Raw genomic sequence first — 17,396 nt, forward strand, 5'->3', positions numbered from 1 at the left:
CCAACCCCTAGAAGCCCATTCAGAAAACCTTCCAAGTCATAATTTGTAGAATCAGGAATGAGCACTGTGCCCAACACACTCCTCCTGTACCCTCACAGGTAGGGCTTAATTTTGGTACCACTTGATTTAATAATGCCAGGATTTGTCATTATGTCCAAACCAAAAACAACCAGTATTAAAGCACTGTTAACAATCCTGTAGTTTGGAGGGCTCACTCAAGTTTGTGGGTTTGGATGTAATGGTGAACAATGGACAAAGTAATGAATTATGATCCCTACACGAGAGAAAGGGGGAAAGGAATATTGATCAGAGGATTGTCTGAATGCAGCCTTTAATTTGTGACATTACTCAGAACTGTAGAAGAAATGCCATTCCCATGTCAAGAAACAAACAAACGTGAACATTCCCTAAGTTCACTTGATGGATTTCAATGAAAGGCAGAACCTTGCTCAACAGAGGGAGCTCAGTGCCACAAGCTGGAGATCTATTATGGTGCAATCATGACAGCTTTCTTATTCAAACATCCAAAAGAAATGTTAAGGGAAACAAAAGTCATAATGAAAATGAAGAAACCAAAAGCAAGCAGATTTCTTTTATTTTACATTTGTCTAATGAAAATAAAGGTTATGAAATTTAAGTATTCAGAATAAACAGACTGAGCAAATGACAGAAAATGTCAGCAGAGAAGCACTTACAATTTTGGGCAAAATACACTTTACTGAACTAGGAAGTAGGTTCCTAAATAAAAGTAGCTAGAAATGAATGGATATTTCAAGGTACTCGTCATATGCCTCAACAGAAAATGTTTAAACACTTATAAAGGGCACAGTGCTACAAACGTTTACGAGGGAGCACATCCCACAAAACTTACTTGAATTTACACCTGCATTAGCTTGCTTGACTGCACTGAATGGGGATTTCCGGTACCGCAAAATAGTCTACGCAAGCAGGCCAGACAAGCAGCCACATGGATTAAATTCAAACTCAGCCACTTTTGCACCTAGAACTCCCCATGTCACAAAATCATATTCTGTTTGTTCCATTAGTAGAGATTTTTTTGGAACATGGCAGAAATTACTCAACAAGAAGTTTTAGCATTTCATGCATTCTGTCTTTGTTGGCATTCTGTGCCAAAAACTGAATCCGCAGCATAAAATTTCAATTATTAACTACTACTTAAATATCATTGAGAAATCTTTGTTTTTTCTTTTTTGATTTTTTAATGTATTAAAGTGGAAAATTTCAATAAATATCTTTTTTTAAAAATCATTGAGAAATCTCCCCTCCTCCACACAAACAACTTGATCTTAAGGGAGCAAAATAGGACATTGGGAAGGAAGCAGCCTTTACAGCTGGTTCCTACACACCTATTTCAAGTCTTATGGGTTCAAATGCCTAACAACAGAAAGAAGCCAGAACAGGATCTATAGTTTTATTATTTCTTTCTTAAATTTTATATAGCACCTTTCTGCCAATGCACCTAAGGTGGTTTACAATTTTAAACTACTAAAACACAGGCCTTGATCTTGTCTCTGCGTGCCTCCCACCCTCGCTGCTTCCTTCCCACAGGGGAAGGTTGTGGACTCTCCTTCCTTGGAGGATTTTAAGCAGAAGTTGGATGGACATGATTCCTGCATTGCAGGGGTTTGGACTAGATGATCCTTGGGGTCCCTTCCGACTCTACAGTTCTATGAAGGTTAAATGTAAAGCTTACAAATTTGATAATCAAAATTATTATTACTTGGGTCATTGTTAATATCTTATTTTTCATTTCCTGTTACATTAACTCATCTGACTCTAAATATTTTAATAAAACATGAAGTCCTAATAAGGACAAACAGGAAACAATCCAGCCTGCCGATCTCCATACATAGCACCTACACACAACTGTCATGTCCAGAATCAGGCTCCAGCTTGGAACAGTTCCATGGATCTAGTAAAAGGTCTAGCGGTATCGGGAACTTCACAAGGACTTGCCCTCCATTCAAGAGTCCCCTGAAAAGGAAGGCTGGAGATGACAGATGTCTGGACAGGAATGTCAAGAATGCATTTCTTGAGGAGACAGACAACAGCAGGCAAACTACCATTTGTTGTAAATGAATATCATCTCAGAATTCCCCAACAGACGCAGTGTGTGCCATTAAATCACAAGTAAGTGAAAAGGTACCTGCGCAGTTTCATTCACGGTGGGCGATACGTCCGGCTCATTCTCCACAGGTAGAGTCTGAGGGGTGTAGAGTCCATTCACAAGAAGTTGATAGAAATGCATGCGCTTTTCACCTGGACAAACAGCAACAACTTTATTAAAAAGAACACACCACAATTCCATCTAGAATCCACATGTTACCAAGTCTCTCTGCAAACCAAGCCTGAACAGGCGCCAGTTCTGACTCTCTTGAAATATTCAGTATCAGCTTGTTAGGCCAAGTGAAGCAAAAAATGCCTCTTTGTGGTACATAAAAGCACAAGAGTGCTTCATTGATTGAGTTTTATCTTGGAGCAGACTTGGAATAACATCCTTTTCTCGTTCTATCCTCACAACAACCCTTCCAGGTAGAGTGAATAGCCCAAGGTGATCCAGTGAATTTCATGGCTGAGCGTGAATTTGAACCTGGGTCTCCCCAGTCCTAGCCTTAAGTCTCTAATCACTACACCACTCCAGCTCCCTACTTCCAAAGGCAGATGACCCAATTCCAGATCGCCTGCTTCAAGAGTGGGAGGGGTAACAGAACACAAAGTAGTAAAGGAAAAAGGTTAGACAAGACAAAGTTGCCCCCTCTTTGATTGCCATGTTGGTGCATTTTATCAAGGAGAGCAGCTTCAGGTCAGGACTGCTCCTTCACAGAACTGGCCTCCCTCTCCTCAACATGTTCTCAAGGGAGGAAAAATAGTTTAACAGCTGTAGGGATAAAACTTTAGTTGTTGTTTAGTCGTTTAGTCGTGTCCGACTCTTCGTGACCCCCTGAACCAGAGCACGCCAGGCACTCCTGTCTTCCACTGCCTCCCGCAGTTTGGTCAGATGGGATAAAACTATTTTATAGCAAAAATGTGTCTGCATTCAATGGTAAAATGTGATAAATCTTCAAACTCCACAAGCCCAGCTCACTAGAAATTGGACATCAAATCAGTTTTTCTGTAAAAGGCACATTGTATGTGATCAGTAAAAATGTTATATTTGTCTTTTTTTAAAAAGGCACCTGCTTCCCCCGACAGTGCCAACTAAGTACATACATATGTATTTTGATGAGCTTATTGATGGTTTTGCTGTTCATCTGTAAATTCAGTTGTTTATTTTACGTTGTCCTCTTCCCTTGTAGCAGTGTTGACAAAAGATATATCTTTATTTATTTATTAAAATGAAGTCTGCAATCCTATGCACACTAACTTGGGAACAAGCCCTGCTGAAATCAGCATGACTTACTTCTGCATAAAGAACACGAATAAAGTCAGTCTGCACAGCTAAACAGCTAGCCTTGTTGTGCAGCCAGCAAACTATTGCCAGAATTTTAGGGTCCAAGACACTAGCAGCTCAAACCCAGGGTCTGCTGTGCAAAGAGAAAAGAGAGCATGAACCAGTTCCTTCTTCAAAGTTATGGTGTTATACAGACAATAACTCAACCCAGTACAACTGGAACAATGCCATACAAGTAGCAGAGCCGTGCTGGGGATGAGGGTATACACGCCATAACTAAGCACAGTTCTATTCATGTCAGCAAGAAATAAAACTGTCAATATTGAAGTGCATTTATTCAAATTTATGATGTAGCCACACTTGGGAGTATTGTGGACAGTTCTCTTTGCCACTTCTCAAAAATAATACTTGTAGAGCTGGGAAAAGGTGCAGGAAAGGGCAGCAACAATTATTTATTACTTATTTATTTCACAATACTTATATAACACTTGACTGTAATAAAACTTCAAAGCGGCTTACAATAATGATCAAGAGGACAGAGCACCTTCGCTATGTGGAAAGATTACAAGAGTTGAGGCTTCTTAGTTTAGAAAAAAGGTGTGTAAAAGTAGGACACGATAAGGTTTATAAGAGAGTTAAGTTTTTGTCCCTCTCTCATACTTCTAGAACCCAATGGAATCATCTAATGAAGCTGAATGGTGGGAGAGTCATGGCAGACAATAAGAAGTACTTCTTCCCAAAATGCATAACTGAACTGTGGAATTCACTTCCATATAATGTGGTGATGTCCATCAACTTAAGACAGCTTTAAAAATGGATCAGACAAATTGATGGAGAATAAGGCTGTCCACGTCTTACCTCCAGGGTCAGAATCTGAATACCTCTGAATCCCAGCCACTCAGGAACAACAGTGCAAGAAGGCTACCGCCACCATGCTCTGCCTGGGAGCCTCAAAGGCACCTGGCTGGACACAGCAGCACGAGGGGGCCTCAGATGTGAGTTAACAGGGCGGTTTGTATGTATCCACTGGTGCGTTGTTGCAGTAATAAAACAGGAGCATCCAGTGTCCTAGGTTGCAAGCGCTGAACAAGCTAGTAGTAAAGCAGCCCCTGCAGGCACCCAGTGGTTTGCAGTGTAAGAACCTGTTAGTAACCTCTGTTTTAGATTTTAGGTATTGTTTTGTTGTATTCTTTTAGCCTTTACTGCAAATCACCCAGAGAACTTCGTTTATTGGTTGGTACAGACGTGCAGTAAATAAACTTATTTATATTGCATGTAAGTGCTCCATGGGATTCACATACACTATCTTAGTTATCCTTTGGCCAGCATTCTTATCCCCATCTTGCAGCTACAAAAGACTGAGGCTTGGGGAGAGGGTGGGGGAGGTGTCTGCATGATTGAATTAATTTAAGTGGAGATTTCTTTGTTTGTTGCTTGGTCCCTCCGCCTACACTAGCTCCTAACACAGTTAAATTATTTGATCCTGTGTTTTAGTTGTAATTGGTAATTACTACCCCAATTACAAAAACTAAGGTATAACACAAGAGAGTCCTTATCTCACACAAAAAGCAGCAACAGCAGCAGCAGCAGCAGCAGCAGCAGCAAAGCTCTTAGACCAAGGTCTAAATTTCACCTCACATGACTCACTTAAAGCTACAGAGCTTTATTCTAAGGCCTGTGAACAGAATTTATGTTCTCTAGGATTTAGTCTTCTGAGTTCATCAAATCACAGTTATAATAGTCGTTTAGATGCCATGTACTCCCTTTGACATCAGGTTTTCTTTTTTAAAAAGGAACTTTATAAAAGAGTTGGCTAGAGTGGGCCAAACAGCTGTTCATCTATACCTCTGCTTTTTTATATCTAGCATTACATGTAAACAATGATAGTTTGGTAACTAGTTAAGTCACAAATAGTGGAAATGTCAGAAATCGAGAAGGATGTGATCATAAGGATTTCAAAGGCTAGCCCTGGAAGCTTACAGAAAACTTGTTAAAAATACATTTAAAAATCAACACAGGTTTTAACACAGCTGCAACTCAAACTATAAAGCAGTTATGTTAAATTTTCCTGATTCTCAACTTGGCTGTAAGCCTGACTGAGTTCAGACAAATATATTTCCAATAAAATTTAGGATTATACCACTTTACAGATAGTTAAGCTGTGGTTCTCATGTCCTGATGTGGTAGTAACTCAGATTAAATGTTGATAAAAGACTGGATGATAACTGACCTGTTCTAACAATTTTCTCTTATCATTTTATTAATAACTTTATCTAACATGCATAGATGAATCCTCATTTCACAACATGAGAAACCATGCAGAGGAACATTTAACTGCAGCTGGAGATTCAGCAGTGCACTAACTAAAAAAACAAGACGTAGTCAAATGTGTTTTGGAGTTCAGAACACTTGCAGTTTTAAAATTTTAGCATAAGCACTTTTAAAGATATGGGACTAGAAGCTGTCCCATTGTGCATAACATGTTAATTATTCATACTTTCCAAAATGTTCCTTCAAAGGGTTAAAATAGTTTTAGGGTTTTTTTTTATAATTAGGCTGCAAAACTGAAAAGTGTCTTATGGCAGAGGTGGGGGACAAATTAGCACTTATATGCTAAAAGTAACATGCTGGTCATATATGCTTCACTGCTTTAGCAAAAAAGAAAAATACAGCAAAAAAAGACCCCAAAAAATTAAATGTTGAAGCAAACCTAACCATGGCTTCTTAGAAGTCAGTTGTGCTGAATTCAGTGGAGCTTACTCCCAGGTAACTGGGGTTAGGACTGCAGCCTCAGTATGGTTTGAGGAACTTATAAATAAAAGCTGAGTTCATAGCTACACTGCTTCTGTCTGAAGGTATTAGCACTACAGACCAGTTACTTTCAATATCTGGAGTGTTACTGTCCCTTTAAGAGTCAATGGAAGAAAAAAACAACACTTTTACAGAGCCTCTTGTACATATGTAAATGCCCACAATGGGATGATTAAATCAAAGCAAGAACATTGCTGGAATCTAATTTAGAGTATTATTTTAGGATAAATTTCAGGCATTTTCTAAAATGATTTTTAGCCTCATTTTTCTATATCTATAGGTGTGGGTGGGTGTGTTATCAGCTAAGTGCAAAAGGTGCTTTTGGCAAAGGGGCAAAGGGGGACCATTTGGCAAGCCAAGTGTCAGCATGAGTGACTGAGTGAAATGGAGAGGATGGCAGCATTTTGTAAATTACAGGACTGTCTCCTAGCAACAGACAACACATTCAGCTCCACGTGACTAGCAAAGGCCCAGAGAAAAGCAGAGAGATTGAGGGGGAAATGCAGTGACAGTCATTTAATAGCTTCCACCACCACCCTTAAATTAATTACTAGCCCTCCCCATCCAATCTGCAAATGCATCTCACTACGGGACAAGAGAGAGGCGGGGAAGAGCAGCAAACAGAAGGAAGATGATGCTCAGAACCAGCTCCCCACCTTTCGTATCCAGCTCCACGTGGATGATGTTGCCCATGACCGATGTGTTGTGTAGATGCTGCACTGCATCCCGGGCTCCTTTGACTGTGGCAAAGATCACTTTGGCAATTCCCAGGTGTTTCTTGTTTTTAGGGTTGTAGAGGATCTCCACTTCTTCCACTTCACCGTATTTTTTGCACATGTCAGCCAGGAAGTTTTCACGGATGTTGTCATTCAACTTTGCAAAAGTGACTTGTTTGGGAGGAACCGGCCCCACGTAAAACTCATCGATCTGTAGGTTTGTTTTTGCACACAGTGTAGTAGGAAATTAAAAACCAGAGAGAGCAAAGTTAAGGACTGTAAGCAATCACATCACCTGGAGAAGAGGGTTAAGAAGCAACTACTGAACTTTCAAGGTATTTCCTTTCCACTGCAATTTACAGACAAATACTAATCTTTAGCCTCAGCAATAACTTTTAAAAATTTGTTTTAAATAACTCCACTGAGTTATTAATAAAACACACTTTTGACAGGCAGAAAGCTCAATCGTACTTTGCAACTTTATGTTACCGGATTATAACACCGGTGAACTAATTACTCAACAATATTAATAAAGATGCAATTAGATTAATATCAAGGACACCACAGTTCTCAATGCATGTACCTTAAATTTAGGGACAGAGAGTTCCAGCTCTTTCGTTTTGGTCCATATTCGCCCTATCCTTGGATCTCTGACACAATCCACTGGGGCAAGACCAGGGTTCTGAGGAGGAGAGGGGAGTAAATTGAATGAAGCTTGAAAAAAGGCATGACCCACGGATGCAACAAAAACCCCATGAAATTTGGAAGTTTACTCCACAGCCTTTAAAACTGAGGAGAATGTTCTCCAGGCAGGGCAGACACACACATGTCAAATAGCAATTCTGCAGGGAATCACAGGAAAAGAAAGATGCAGGTTTTATCTTCTGATTCTGACAGACTACATTGTCAGGGGGTGTAACTTTAATATGTTTCCTGAACATTTTGTAGCAATCTTCATTTTTCAGGTCATTAAGAATTCCTCCTTCCCACCCACCCTTTAGAAGGGCGGCGAGGTACTAGAATAAAACAAACCAGGGTTGGGGGAAGAGAATATCACAATACATTTCATTTGTAAAAAATAACGACCGCTTACAGGAATGCTAAAATGCTGCCCATCGTAACGATAGAGTTTGTGCTGTCCTTTTTTCAGAGCTGGGTCAATAATCAACTTGTAACTTTTCCAATGGTGGTTTTTTTTCTCGGCAGAGGTGCTTGCTTGGGAGCTGCTCTCCATTCCGTTGATCCAACCTGAGGAGAAAGCAAGCGGGGGCAACCAACGAAGTTAAAAAAAAAAAAGACATATATGAAAGATTCCCGTTTCAGAACTGCTTCCTTCCCCCCCTCGCAATACCGTCAAGCTGGGTGGGGGGAAGGGAAGGGAAAAGACCGCACATCCAGACGCCGAGCCGGGGTGTCCCCCCGTGTCCCCCCTCCCGGGTGCAGGCAGCGAGACCAGAAAGAGAGCGAGGGAGAAAGGAGGAGGAGGAGGAGGAGGAGAAGAGAGAGAAAATACCCATCTCACTTGAACTCTGCCTTTTGCCATGGTCTTCGGGGTGCTTGGCTTTTTCTCCTGCCTTGATCTCTTTGAAAGACATCGCTGTTCGGTGCCCGACCGTCTCCTGGCCGCGAAAGGCGAGCTCCTCTGCTCACATTGGGCTGGCTACATTACATGGGTTTTGAAAGCCTCCTGCCTCCTCGCTCGCTCGCTCTTTCTTTTTTTTTTTTGCGAGCCAACACATATTGTGTGTGTGCTTTCTGCTTGCTTCTCAGGCATCCCACAATTCACCGCTATGGAGCTCGGCTAATGGCTAACCGCCCTCAACCGAATGCACATTCACAGCAGCTGCATCGCGCTGCAAAGCCCCCAGCCCGGCCGCCCGGCCGCGCCTCCCCGCCCCAAATAAAGGGCCATGCATTTTTCCCAGCAGGATGCGGCCCCGCCGTGGCTTTTCCTCCCAGTTAGCGGCGGGGCCAAATCCCCTTGGAATCTGCTGGCTACATTTACCTAAGCGCCAAACTGTTCCTAAACAAGATGGACATAGGTGGGACAAGCCCCCCCACACGCCTTTCCCCCCCTCTTTTCTTTTTGGACGTGGATGGGGAGGGAAATAAAAGAAGCCCCCTCCCCACAAGACACCCGGCGCTCCAAAAGACTCAAGCTTTTTTTTTCCCCTCCCCCTTCTTTTCTTTTCTTTCTTTCTTTTTCCCTTTTTTCTTTTGCAAGTTACATCCCAGGGAGCTAACCGGGGCAGCGAGCTTGGCAGGGATACTTTTGCAAGAAGCCGCGGCAATGTTTCCACCTCCGATGAATGGGGAGAAGTGGGGGGGCGCCCCCGTTTTGTTACAATTTGTCAATTTCGGAGGAGGGAGGAAGGAGAGTAGCAGCTTTGCTTATTAAAGGTCCTGCGCAGCCAATCAGGTCGGACCTTCCATTTTGTTTCAGCTAGAGGCTCCCTTGGATCTCCCCCCCCCCCCACTTTCCTTTCCCTTCCCTTCTCCCTCTTTCGCCTTCCTTTCCTCCCGGGGTCGCCTTGTTGGGGCTTCGTGTTGTTTTAGCTCGACTTGTGCTTTTGGTTTGTAATTTGGCCGTGCTTAGGTAATTGGCTGGTTAAAGGCACCAGGCGGGCGCAGCCAATCAGCGCGCAGCTTCCATTGGGCTTGAGTTATTAGACGCTGATCTAAAAACATCCTTCAGCAGACAGCTAAGGAGAGGCCAACAGATCAGGCAGCCATTTTTCTGCAATGGAATTAAATGGCCAACTGGGTTTTCCTTTGTTCCAAAAGGGGATACTTGATTTGAATGAATCCACAACCATCCATTTCAGGACTTCTCAGTGTCTGTGTTAATGTCTGACAACATTTAGAGGACTAAAAGGAAGAAGGAAGATTTTATAAAAAGATCTGGATTTTTCCCTTTGATTTGGAACCCATCTTTGTCTTGTATATAACTAGGTCATGGCACGCCCTTATGTCAGCAGTAACAATTTTGAGTTACCAAAAAAGTAAATACATATGTATTTTTGGTGTTTGTTTTTGAAAGCTTTTCTTTGCCTGAGCAAATACATCTCTAGATGTAGCTTCCTGTATTAAACACTAAATACCTGGCCATCTTTTAAGTTAAATCCTTTCGTGCTAACAAGGTAATGTTTTAAATATAGATGTAGGAAACGTGAATTCTTGCAAAAAAAATCATTAGGAAAAGTTTTTTTCCTTTTACATTGTAAGTACCCAATCCATTCTGTCCTTCTTACTAAGTGTAGTTTTTCATGTTAAATGTTACTGGAGTTCTCCTTTAATTTATTTTTCCAGCCTTCATCTGCATGTCATTTTTTGTCTTGTTTATCTAAACCAATTGCTTCTGAGATACTTTTTAAGAATAAAAAATATTTAGCTAGAGATGCTTAAAATGTTTACATACAGTAACTATTAACCAGGTGTATTCACACTAACATGTAGCGATTTATGTTTGAGATCATTTTAAAAATGTGAGTGGGAGAGGGGGAAGGAAAGACATGCAGCGTCCTTATGTGCAGAGTAAATCTGTCAGAGGAATTTACCGATTGAAGTCCGGAGTCTTTTTAAAAAGTTAACTATATGTTATTAGTCGAAATAAGTAAATGTATTAACTTATTTTTAATCAAAAGCCATACAAAAATCTGAACGAGATCGAATAACTTGCAAGGTTATAAAATAGAAGTGATGATACAGAACTTAACGTATACAGTATTTAGAAATTTATTTATCCCCCCTCCCCCCAAAAAAATCCCAACCCCCAACTCCCACAACTTCACCTTCAGAACTGCATTCAACTATGGTGTGCGGGTAAGTAAAGCCTTTTGCCCTTGCAGTGAAACAGAGCAGGCCTATGCAGCAAATGTTTTCGTCCAAGGCGGATATCCGAGTTACTTTCGGAGGGGGGGAAAGGTAGCTAACGTTCTTGTTTGAAAGTACATATTCAGAATCTATTTTTTATATCTATTTCCAAAAGCTACTTCCTTTCTTTAGCCTCCTGTAACAAAGTGCTTTGCTTGGCTGCATCCTTGTTGATTTCAAGAGCTTCTCTCTGCAGATCCTTAATGGCATTACAGATATGCTAAACTGTTCCCCTAAAGTCAATCTGCAGGCAGAGGTGGGATTTTTTTTTAAGGCAAACCAACAAATAAACGCAAGTGATAGAGAACTAGTTTGAAGTCTTTCTCCCTCTAGTTACTGCAGGCTTTTTGTTTTCCTTTTCATTTTACAACAGAGGCGTTTCGGGGACAACAGCAATTTGAGCAGTAAAGGGAGACCCTGGTTTGCTAATATGTACTGTAAACGAGTTTTCTTTTATCTTGAGAGGCTCCTGGTTTGAAAAAATCCAAAATGGAGGTTTCCTTTTCCCTGCACAAGAAGAGTCGCTTGGCAGCCTTGTACTGTTTTTGTTGGGAAAGCTTGTGACGCGCTTGCTATTTCACAGCAGTAGATTTTTCCAGAGCTGCAGCTACAACAAAACTTCCAGCTGGCTTTGAGAGAGAGATTTAATTTGCAGAAATAGCCACTGCCTCTTGCACCCAAGTCACCCCCTGGCTTTGGTGCCGTGAAAAGAGGCTCGTTTTCAAGGCTGCCTTCGCAGTTCCTGCTCCATATTGAGGGCGAGCAAGCCGGCTTTCGTAATGGCGCCTGTCTTCTCTGTGCTGCGGCTGTTGCTTTTGGGGCAGCACCAACGCTTGATTTCGCCAAGGCTGTTTTTATCGGGCAATGCAGGACAGAGCCCTTTCTCTCTCCTCTCTCCCGCCCCCCTCTTTTTAAAAACGTGTGTGAGGTTTGTAAAAAGTAAAGCAGGAGTGAGAGGGTCGGTTTTCTTCTGTCTGCTCCCCCCCCCTTGTTAATACTGGTGGGGGTGGGGAAGAGAGAGAGAGAGAGAGAGGACGGTTGCCATTTCGTGCAAGTGCTTTTGCAGCAACGAGAAGAAACGTAGGAGCGAGCGCAGGCTGCGTGTAAGAGGAGATCCTGGCGCGGCTCCAGCTCCTGCCTGCTGCTCTGCTCGGCACTCCCGGGGTGGGGGAGGGAGGAAGGGAGGGGGAAGACGGCGGGGGGGGGGGGAGGGGAGGCCAGGGGCAGGCGAGCAGCCCGGCTCTTAAAGACACAGGGCGCTCCTGTGCTTTAGCAGAAGACAAAGGCGGCCTTGGTCCTTTGTGTCTAGAAACCTGAAAACGGGCTTTCCCCTCCTCTTTTGCATGCGAATAATGAAGACTATGGTGGGCAGGCAGCTGCTGCACAACCCAAGCAGCTCGATAAAGGCTCTAAATCAGTTGGTAAATGCAAAGAGCGGCTTTCTGCAGTGCAGTGAGACTGTTTTCTCAGGCATGGCGTTGCTGGCTGGATTAGTGGCTGGAGAAGCCGTCCTGGGACTGATCTCTTGAACAGGTCTCTAACTCCTTACCACGTGTCTCAAAACAGGTCTCCCGGCATTGCTAATCTTTTTTCTTTTCCTCGCCCCCCCCCATGAACCCTAGAAAGGGTGAGCTCGACGATGATCGAGGAGGAGGAGCTGACAAGGGAATGCGTGGTCTGTTGTCAGACAAGAGTGGGTTTTCTGATGGCATCTCTGCTTGTTTACAGTAGGTAGGGTTTGCCAGGCATATTTCCGTTTAAATGGCTTTGCTTTGCTTAAAGGATTTTCCTTAACACTGCAGCACCACCACCCCCTCCAAACAGAGTGGGTTTGGGTGTTGCTTTTTTCAGACAGCCAGTTTTGGAGGCTCTCCTTGAAGAAATGAGCCGACAGCCCTGACAGGAGATACTGAGGACGACGTTAGGTTGCTAGTAGTTTCCTTGCTGCATTGTTACTCGAAATTTTAAGAAAACAATCTGGCAAAGCCTTGAGTTCCTTTCTGGGAAACTTCAGTGCAGCATTATTAAAAAGGCTAACCAAAAAATGACAGCTCTTTTTTAAAGATGTATTATCTTGGATGCCTTGATTTAAGGGGTGGATGTCTTCTACTTTTAGTGGAAATATATAAAGGTGAAATCCCAATTTGTGACATTCCTCTTCCCCACCATAGCAATAACCCATAATAGGTGGTTAAAATATTTGGCTTATTATAAGAGTCTCCTGTCTGCTGGCTTATTGTAAAATATTCAGCAGCAGGAGGCGGGTGTTGTCTTTTCAGTCTCTGTGGAGAGTGAAGACATTCCATTCCACCACCATGTACCAAGATTTGCTCCAGCAGTAAAACCTGTTTTTCAGGAACAAATTGGAGGAGTGGACTGCCTGTTAAACACTGAACAATGTCATGCTTCTGGTCTTTGTGGGAGGAAAGAGCATAAAGAGATTGCCTAAGTGAAGTGCCTTGCCATTTGCTGGCAGACTAGGGGAACAATCCTAAGTATCCCTCCTATGAAGTCAATGCTACTGATTTGTGATATTACTTCAGAGTAAACCCTCTTGCATATGTGTTCTTTGTTCTTTTAAGGTGATGTTGGGAAATGGCTTTTTGTGTGTGTTCTGAACTAAATACGTCAACTCTGTTGAATTGCAAGCTACTTGATTACAAATAAGTACTGGAATACAGACTTGGTGAATGTGTGTACTTCCTAAGACATCTTAAACTCCCTACTTACATTTTCCTCTCAGTAGGTGACTTAGTGAAAAATGTCCATATATATACCTTGTTAAATAGCTGATGTGGCAACAGGAGTAAGGTTAAGTCTGCCAATTGTGGGCGTCCGTATCCCTGAGATTCCTGCTGCAATTGTGTTCTACAACTGAAGTGGTTGGCTTCTTAAATGCCTCTCAAATGAGTACAAAGGAGGCACAAGCGGTTGCTAGAGAGATCAGGCTTGCTTTCGACATCCTTCCCAAAGCCAAATCCTGTGTGCACATCCTGCCTCCTTTCTCCATTACCATTACAGTCAATATAATGTAGGTCACCATGCATATCTTCCTCGTGTTTGTGGCCAGGAGAATCTTTTTCCTTTACTTGCTGGATTTGCATCCCTTTTGAAGGATACGGAAACATTATCTACTGTACTTTTGAAATTTTGTATCACTTAATGTACATGCTCGGTAATCCTTATTACAGCCCTATGCAGTCAGGCTAGTATTATACCCATATTGCAGATGTTGGGGCCTGGGTTGAGAGATAGTGGGTTCTATACAGCCACGGTGACTTCAAGACTGAGCTTAGATATGAACTGTAGATTTCCTAGCTTGCAGTGAACCACTGTGCTACGCAGACTTGTGCTACAGGGTTGTATCCTGTGTTGCTCAAACGTAGACCCATTGAAGTTAATGGACATGACTTAGGTCCATTAATTTCAGTAAGTCTACTATGTGTAGGACTATCATTGGCTGCAACTTATTGTGTTTGGACTTCCCTATAGATTTGCTTCAAATGGGAACCACTGAGCTGCTAAAAATCTTTTGTCATAGCTTCAGGTGGAAGAAGCTATATAATTTGTTTTGTCTCTTGGTATATTCTCACTGTGGCAAATGATCCTCAGCTTATGAAAATGGACTTTTGGGGTTAGCTCCATATAGTTAGCCCGATAGTTTGTTTCTTGGCATATTTTAAAGAAACAATGCATAACTGAATGGAATGCTTGAATTGCTTTGAATATCTTGCAGCTTTTGGCGGGAATCTTCAGGAGGAAACTTGCTGATTTGACAGAATGTTAAAAAGCATTAGTGCTCCTCTTGTCCCTGGATTACAGTAATTTAACCCTTTAATGTGGCTGGCTATTTGCCTGTAGCAGATAGTTCAAAATATCAAGTGTGTTTCACTTCATTCAGATTTTAAATTCAGCTTTCTGTTATGCAAAAATTGCAAACAAAAGCCACTCACTCTTCCTCACTGCTTTAAATTAAACATTTTGTGGGTCAGTCTATGTGTGTAGAACATCTAGCACTCTCCAACTAACTTAAGATAACTAACTTCTTCCCCATTCTTGCCTTCTCTTCCTGGGTTGAAAACATGCAGTGGTTTTCTTTTTATGAACTGTAATCATGCTTTCCTGAAATCATGCTTGCTCTGTAAAACAAAATACTTTAAGCTGCAGGTAAAACCTCCTGAGCTTATCAAATTCAGTCTGGACCTTGACTAATTGCAATTTTGAATTGATGGTTGGTATAGAAATGTGTTAAAATAATACTTGAATGCTGTGGGTTAACAATAGTTTGGGGAGTCCTCACTCCTACATTTGTTAATCTGAAGACTTAAAAGAGACATTGTTTTCTTAAATCTTTACATTTTCTGAGTCATTAAAATGTTACAAGATGGGTCTAGATTAAAGTTTCAAGAATTATTTGCTCTTGAGATCATAAATTTCTGAAGGTAAAGGAGATCACAATTTTTCCTCTTAGGGTATTTTTCTGTGAGCATACCCATCACCACACTGCTAATTTTTCAGTGAGAAGGACTGAGATACATTCCTTGTATTTGTTCTATATGTGAAAAGGGCCTTTTCTAAATTATTTTTAAATAATGACTACCATTGTGTAAAATGCTGGGTTTTGTTTTTGCCCTTGTAATAACATGCAATGAGACTGTAAGGCTGCAATAAATTCATGTGGGTTTTGATTGCCTGTATTCAGCTCGCGAAATATTGTTTAGTGCTTTGTGCCCATACTCAATGGCTTAATGGTCAGTTTTTCAGAAGACCAAGTGATTTGCAAATGAGCTTCTTGTGAGGAAAGGGAAAGCTGTCAGTTCAGCTGGGATGGTTTTCTTATATGGGAGGTGGCTGAGAATTGGGAAAAGGACCCAGGATACAAGATAGTTACAGAAACCTGGAGCTCATAAGGACAGGATTATTGTAATGTTTTCCTCATAAGGCTGCACTTGAATATGATTTGGAAATTTCAAATGATCCAAAATGCAGCAACCATAACTGCATGATAGTGCTCTCTTCATATTGCATTTTGGACCAGTTGAAGTTTCCAAATCACTAAAGTACCGTAGTTCCATCTTGAGTTACTAGAGTGGAATACAGTGTCCAAATAATTTCAGCTGGCAAACCAGTCATAGTCAAAAATAGGCACCCCTAGCCTCTCAGGCTAACTAAGCCTCTAGAGTCAGTGTTGGGTTAAGGAACATCCCCAATATAGGAATCTGCTCCTTCTTGGGAGTGCAACTCCGTCCAAAACAGGCTGTCTCCCCACAACCCAGACTTCAGAACTTGCAAACTCCTATCCTGGCCCAATTTGAGGTACTCAGTTGGTGTCTAAAGCTCTAAAATATTTGAGCCCCAAATATCTGAAAGACTGTCTCCATTCCTACTGATGTTCTTTGGTGTTAAGATCTGCGGAGTGGGCTCTCCTGGTAGTTCTAGCACCTCCAGAAGAGGGCTTTCTCTGTGGTAGCCCCTAACTTGTGGAACTCTCCACAGTGGTAGTTGCACAGTTTTTAGTTTTGTGGGACTCACCTCTTTTGTTCAATTTATACAGTTCTGTTCCATTTGGAATGGTTTTACGCTTTATCATTGTAATGGTTTAGCTGTTTTTATCGTTGTTCATTTCTATTATTGTAATCCACCCTGGGATCTTATTGTGAAGGGCAGGTAAGAAATCTTCCTTCTCCTTATGGGAGAAGGCTTTCCATCACATAATTGGGGCCCAAATCATTGTGTGTCGATGTCAACAACTTAAATTGGACTCGACAGTCAATTGGCAACCATTGCAGAAGACTGGCTGGTATGATGTGTGTCTGACCAGAAACATCCACTGGCAGTCTCATTGCTGTGTTCTGCACTAGTTGCAGCTTCTGAACAGTCCTTAAGGGCAGCCCTGTAGCATAGGTAGGCAAACTAAGGCCCGGGGGCCAGATCTGGCCCAGTCACCTTCTAAATCCGGCCCACGGACGGTCTGGGAATTTTTGTGTTTTTACATGAGTAGAATGTGTCCTTTTATTTAAAATGCATCTCTGGGTAATTTATGGGGCATAGGAATTTGTTCATTCCCCCCCAAAAAATATAGTCCGGCCCCCCACAAGGTCTGAGGGACAGTGGACCGACCGCCTGCTGAAAAAGTTTGCTGACCCCATGTGTATTGCAATAGTTCAGCTTGGAAGTCATCAAAGCATGGATCACTGTGGCCAAGCTATCTCTGTACAGGAAGGGCAAGAGCTGGAAGTAGGTAGTCCTAGCCACCTGGGCCTCAAGTGCCATAAATGGATCAAGGAGTACTCCTAAGCGACACAACCTATCCAGAACAGGCTGTTTCCATATTTCCTGGATTTGAGAACCTGCAACACATGGTATCTCTATCTGCAGTCCATTACCAGCTCCACCCAGTGGTTAAGCATGTGAACAGTTCCTAATTCTGATGGGATGAAAATATAGTGCCGGGTGTCATCAATATGCTGTGGCTGGAATCTTTTACAGCTTAAAGTCAAAGGGGTTTGAGTGCTTTTCCTTGGTATGTAGGGCTTTTCCTCTTCAACCAAGGGAATTAGATGACACCTTTCTCCAGATCCACT

General features: G+C 42.1%; 2 protein-coding genes across 9 annotated transcripts in view; one reads left to right on the forward strand and one right to left on the reverse strand.

Moving 5' to 3' along the window:
* Nucleotides 1–17,396, reverse strand: part of SETD1B (SET domain containing 1B, histone lysine methyltransferase) — a 72,263-nt gene that overhangs the window by 43,451 nt on the left and 11,416 nt on the right. For 5 of the 8 annotated variants that reach the window (XM_053370200.1, XM_053370202.1, XM_053370196.1 and 2 more), the window contains 4 exons: nt 8,033–8,187; nt 7,523–7,621; nt 6,880–7,150; nt 2,168–2,280 (listed from right to left, as the gene is read on the reverse strand). In XM_053370200.1, the coding sequence (XP_053226175.1) occupies nt 2,168–2,280; nt 6,880–7,150; nt 7,523–7,621; nt 8,033–8,187 (638 nt within the window). Of the gene's footprint in view, nt 1–2,167; nt 2,281–6,879; nt 7,151–7,522; nt 7,622–8,032; nt 8,188–8,452; nt 9,000–17,396 lie in introns of those variants that run through there. The other 3 variants (XM_053370199.1, XM_053370198.1, XM_053370197.1) reach the window with 2 other exon arrangements.
* RHOF (ras homolog family member F, filopodia associated) overlaps nt 10,169–17,396 on the forward strand; it is a 30,066-nt gene continuing 22,838 nt past the window's right edge. Inside the window, exon 1 of the mRNA XM_053370219.1 lies at nt 10,169–10,761. Within this exon, the coding sequence (XP_053226194.1) occupies nt 10,639–10,761 (123 nt within the window). The 5' untranslated portion in view covers nt 10,169–10,638. The remainder of the gene's footprint in view (nt 10,762–17,396) is intronic.

This window comes from Podarcis raffonei, chromosome 16 (genome assembly GCF_027172205.1).
Source record: "Podarcis raffonei isolate rPodRaf1 chromosome 16, rPodRaf1.pri, whole genome shotgun sequence".
Taxonomy (NCBI): Eukaryota; Metazoa; Chordata; class Lepidosauria; order Squamata; family Lacertidae; genus Podarcis; species Podarcis raffonei.